Here is a 5,555-nt window from a genome sequence, read left to right as displayed (position 1 = left end):
TGTTTGATAAAATAATAATAATCTCATAAGCTATTTTTATTAAAATTACTAAAATACCCTTGATTTATTATTAAGCTTTTACAAATTTAATAGTATATTTTTAAGAAAAAGGAAAAACAACAAATGTAGAATGAATCTGAAGTTAGGGTTTTATTTTAGCAAAAAAAGTTTTGAGAACTAAAAATAATAATATTAAGAATAAAATAATAAAAAATTTGGCAATAAATGACATTAATTTATATTATTATTTATTATATATAATATGTCTGGAGATAGTGGACATTTATTATTTATTAATACATGCATATAGAGGAAACTACGCACCCCCCAACCCCAAAAACAAAAGAAAATAAAATTAAGGAATACTAAAATTAAACATCATAGAAGGCCAGGCCCAAGTAAAAAGAAGAGACACATAATGGGCCTATTATTGAAATATTAAATGGGCTCACTACGGAGTACAACTGTCTCGATTGTAAGCCCAGGCCCAAATGATAAAAGGACTCCCAAATCCAGCCCATCTCCTGTAGTTTTCAGCCCTTCTCTAGCAGAATTTTTTCTAATTTCATCCAATATGAATAGCACACATGCACTAGACAAGTTACCATATTCTCGAAGGATATTTCTCGTGGCCCGTAACTTATCGGGCTCTAGGCCCAATGTAGTCTCTACTTGGTCCACAATTGCATTACCTCCTGGATGAAGAATCCAGAACATCGAGTTCCAATCTGAAACTCCTAATGGTTCAAACGCCTTTATTAAGCAACTCTCCACATTTTTTGCGATGGTTGGTGGTACGTCCTTGGTACAATGAAATGTAAGGCCCATCTCGCGTAGGTGTAGCGCGAGGTGGTTATCCCCGTTAGGGACAAACGTCTGGGCCGCCGAGACAATCTCAAAAATGGGCCACTCTAGGCCCGGTTTAGGGTCCGAACCGATTATAACTGCGACCGCGCCATCCCCGAACAATGCTTGCGCGATAAGGTTATCGGGATGAGCTTCGCTCGGACCGCGAAACCCTATCGCCGAGCTCTCAGCACAAACGACAAGTACCCTAGCACCCTTGTTATTCTCAGCTAAGTCCTTCGCTAACCGGAGCATCGTGCCACCGGCAAAACAACCTTGTTGGTACATCATTAGACGTTGAACTGATGGGCCTAGGCCCAATAACTTAATTAATTGGTAATCTGCACCAGGCATGTCAACACCACTTCTTGTACAAAAGACTAAATGGGTAATTTGTGATTTGGGCTGAGCCCATTCATCAATGGCCATAAGGGCAGCCTCTTTTCCAAGTTTGGGTATTTCTGAGACCAAAATGTCTTGCCTAACATCAAGGGATGGCCCATTGTAAGAACACAAATTGGGATTTTTCTTTAATATTTCTTCTGTCAAAAACATATGCCTTTTCCTAATCATTGTTCTGCTGCCTGAAATTATTTGTGAAAAATAAATCAGTTAGAATGAACCAAAAAAAAATAATAATCAATTTTCTAGAGGTAAAAGGCAAAAAAAAAATTAAAAAAATTCAATATAGTGTAACAGCAAAATTAACATTATACGTGGATCATTAATATTTGATTAAATTTGTGAAACCACTAGTCTTCCTTCTCAATTAATGCATATATTTTTCTTATTTTTTTTCCTTTAATGAGTGGGAGAAGACAATATCTTTAATAAATAAAATCAACCAGCTAATTTATTAGTTGAATTATTGGAGCAAATAATAAGTGACTGACACTCTACATAATTGACCTTGAACAGAAACAAAGATATTATCCCCATTTGTAAAATGTTAATATTTATTAAAGCATATATGTCATGACTTATTTCTATGTTTTATATTTTGGAAACATTAACTTTGCCGGTGTGAGGTTGTTCACATTATCAGTTTTAAATGCCAAAGTCTAAAAGATCAATCGAAAATAGCCTCTTTACCACATAATTCTTTTATATTGCTTAACTTGATCTAATATATCATAGTGACATATTAGATATTTTTTCTTTAAAAAACATTTTTTTTACGTGCATGAGATAAATGATTATTTATATTACTATTTTATGTGTTGTCATACAATTGCCGGATTTTGACAGAATAATAAATAATGTTACACAAATAAAAATTATTCTTCAATTTAAAATATGTATAAATTCTCACTATTCATGTTACTTCGTTCAAGTTCATTTTATGCAAAAATATTAGAAGTTTATTTTTATATATATAAACACATAATTTTCTGACATGACAAAAATATTAGATCTTAATTAGATGTATTAACATGAGTAAAGGTTAATCCCATACAACTAACTATTTAATATCACATATATAAATATTTTTTTCCATTGCAGGAATTTCAAGAAATTGCAGATCTTTTGAGAAAATTTCTTTCTTTATGATTAATATAGGTTAAAACTAGCTTAAGAAGTGATGTTCGTTTAAGATCATAGACTTTCCGTCCCTAATAGTCGATGTAACTCAATAGAACAAGTTTGTATACGAGTCATTAAACCTAAACAAATGCTCCAAATGCATGTACATCTTGGATTCGTATACCATGTAGGTGAGAAAATAATCTGTGACTAGCTATCCTTATTCTCCTCCCAGGGATGTTTAGGAATATGGGTACGGGAGGCATGTAGCGACTGAATCTTGTTTCTAGTAAAGCACCATTATAAAAAGAAGACGAATATGAGAATGTTTGTTATAGTAGGTTTAATATACAATCCTTTAATATGTGGTTTCGATGTTCTTAATTAAGTTTGAAGGGCATTACTTTGTAACAATAAATGCCTTGCTCGACGATAAATGTTATTTTTTATCTTGGTCGTCCAATTAATCCTCGAATCATCAATGATACCTTAATGAGATACATTAATTAATAGTGTGATTTAACATGTTGTAATTCTTTACTTGCTGTATGTGAAATTTGTAATTTTAAAAATAAAATATGTTACATGTTGACCTGATTATACGTATATTTTTATACTATTAATATCAATGCATAGAACTTAAACGTTAGCAACAATAAAAGTGTAATATTGAAGGGGAAAATAACTTACAAATACGTCTAAATTTTTCTTTGAGGTCCACCAAATGCTCACTATTTGTAACCTTGAAATAATAATCAGGATAGGAGGTTTGATCAACCCAATGAAAAGGAGTTGCTGTCCCAATGGCCAAAATTTTTGCTGGGCCCTCAGCTCTGTCATGAACCCTCCCAATTTTTTGACCATTTTCCAACTTCATTTTTTCCGAAGAAAGTTGGGATCCAGATAAAATCGATGAAACTAAAGAAATTTGAATATTAGTTCAAATAAGAAATGGCAAAGGCAAAAGCCAAAGGGAGATGTTTTGGTTGGGGTGGTGCAGAGGAAATGCTTGATTTCATTACCTTTATATAGAATGAAAATGAATGAAGTGTGATGTAACTAGCCCACCTCAATAATTTCAATACGTGAAAATTAAAAATCTTTCTTATTTTATTATAAACTACATAAATTGGACCCATTAAGCAAAGTATTTATCCAAATTAGATTCAATCCAAATTATTTATCGGAGTTGAACTCACGGACCAAACTATTTACCCTTTTTCCACCTTATTTTATTCACTGAACCACTGCTTCTAATTCATCCTTGATACCATCAGAATACTATATACCTTGATGATATATATCAAGTAATAATTGAGTAATCTTTTCACTGAAACACTACATGTATATATATATATATATATATTCTAATGGTATCAAAGAGTAATTGAGTAGTGTTCTCTCTCTCTCTCTCTCTCTCTCTCTCTCTATGTCACGACCCGAATTCGGGTGTGATGGCACTCATCTCAACCCACCGAGACAAGTCAGCCTAAAACTCAACGAAAAGTAAATGCGGAAGTAATTGAGATAAAATAAGGTTTAAATTAGTCAAAAACAAATAAATAATCTCCAAAATCCCCCAAGACTGGTTGTCACGTATACAAGCCACTAATAAATTACCGAAGTACGAAAGCAAATACAGTCATAATGTCTTTGTCACTAGAGTAGGACTAAAACATAATAAAAGAGTAAGAGGTGTCCGCTAGATGGATGTAACAGCTACCTCAACACTCGAAATGATAGCCTCAGATGTGGTGGAAACACTAGGAGATCAAACAAGTCCGGCCTCACAACCTACACAAGTGTGGAAGCAAGGGGTGAGTACCAAACAACACGGTACTCAGCAAGTGGATAACTAAAACTAAGCAAAGCTTAATAGATACAAATACTCCTGTCCTCCCAATCGAACCTCCTTAACTACAACCTGCATAAAATCAGCCCAACTCTACACTTGTACAATAACAACAGTAATACAGTCCACAAATTCTCCTCAATGAATCATACCAAGTCAAGTTCAACATACACAGAGCAATATAGGGGTAAACACAAATTCACAAATATCAACAAAATGCGATGCAATGAAATGATGCATGTCTGTCCTATCGGTACACATCCGCTGAATCACAGTCCGGAACCCATGGGGGACATTTCTGTCCATGTAACCTGCCACGGAGCGTGTGGCCCGTCCCCTCAATATATATATCTTGCCACGGAGCGTGTGGCCCGACCCCTTTATTTCATAATACCTGCCACGGAGCGTGTGGCCCGACCCCTTTGTTCATATTACTTGCCACGGAGCGTGTGGCCCGACCCCTTTTGTTTCATATCATTTTCAGTATCAACACAATATGTCAGAACCAGTGCAATCAATTCATGTTCATATAATTCACGATAATAACATGACAACCACAATAATTTTTCCTATCTCACATCAACATAGTCGTTTCACATGTCCAAAATCACAATATATCAATTCCACCAATACATGTCATTAGATCACCATTTTATACTCTCATCTCTATTTTTTTTTAAGGTCAATCATATATTCAATAATCCAGTTCAATTTTCATTACTCCCTAGTATATATGACACGGAAATACAAGCATCTATAAGCTTAAACTGAGGTTTAGAAATTCACTTGCCTTAATTAATCAAGCAATTACTCCGGTACTTGAGCCTTTCCTTTTCGTTGGGCCTCCAAATAAGTATAATCTAATCAAATAAATAACCACAATAAGATCTTTGAGACTAATAATACCCATATTACTATATGTTTAGCCTAGACCCAAAAACTCACCCATATCTATACTTTATTCCCTAAATCTCAAGCCTAGGGTTAAGTTCCAATTTCTCCAAATACATAAAATCTAATGGTGTTCATATAATATAATACACCAAATATTTAATTAGCTATACAAATATGTCAAAACTTAAATTATAATGTGATAACCAAAACCAAGTAAAAAAAATAATATGAAGCCCATAGTACCATTAGTCGTGCGTTACTGCACAAAATAAAAGGGTTGCCAAATTGATCCAATCCTATCATGCAATGTACAGGGATTTAGTATGTAATTTTTTTGTATTAGCAGTATGCAATTATTACTCATCATTGCAAAATTGTTACATTCTTTATTCTTTACCCCACAAATTCAACATAAACAGAAACCATTTTTTTTTTGCAC

General features: G+C 33.8%; 1 protein-coding gene across 1 annotated transcript; it reads right to left on the bottom strand.

The window, feature by feature from the left end:
- Positions 1-270: 270 nt before the first annotated feature.
- Positions 271-3,369, bottom strand: LOC129877996 (chalcone synthase B). The gene is made up of 2 exons (XM_055953433.1): positions 3,061-3,369; positions 271-1,430 (listed from the first exon to the last, which is right to left on the bottom strand). Exons 1-2 carry the CDS (start codon positions 3,245-3,247, stop codon positions 439-441), a joined length of 1,179 nt encoding a protein of 392 aa, XP_055809408.1. The 5' UTR covers positions 3,248-3,369; the 3' UTR covers positions 271-438.
- Positions 3,370-5,555: the final 2,186 nt, after the last annotated feature.

This window comes from Solanum dulcamara, chromosome 2 (assembly GCF_947179165.1).
Source record: "Solanum dulcamara chromosome 2, daSolDulc1.2, whole genome shotgun sequence".
Classification (NCBI taxonomy): domain Eukaryota; kingdom Viridiplantae; phylum Streptophyta; class Magnoliopsida; order Solanales; family Solanaceae; genus Solanum; species Solanum dulcamara.
The sequence above is the reverse complement of the archived record's forward strand: the minus strand, read 5'-3'. Positions and strand labels throughout refer to the sequence as shown.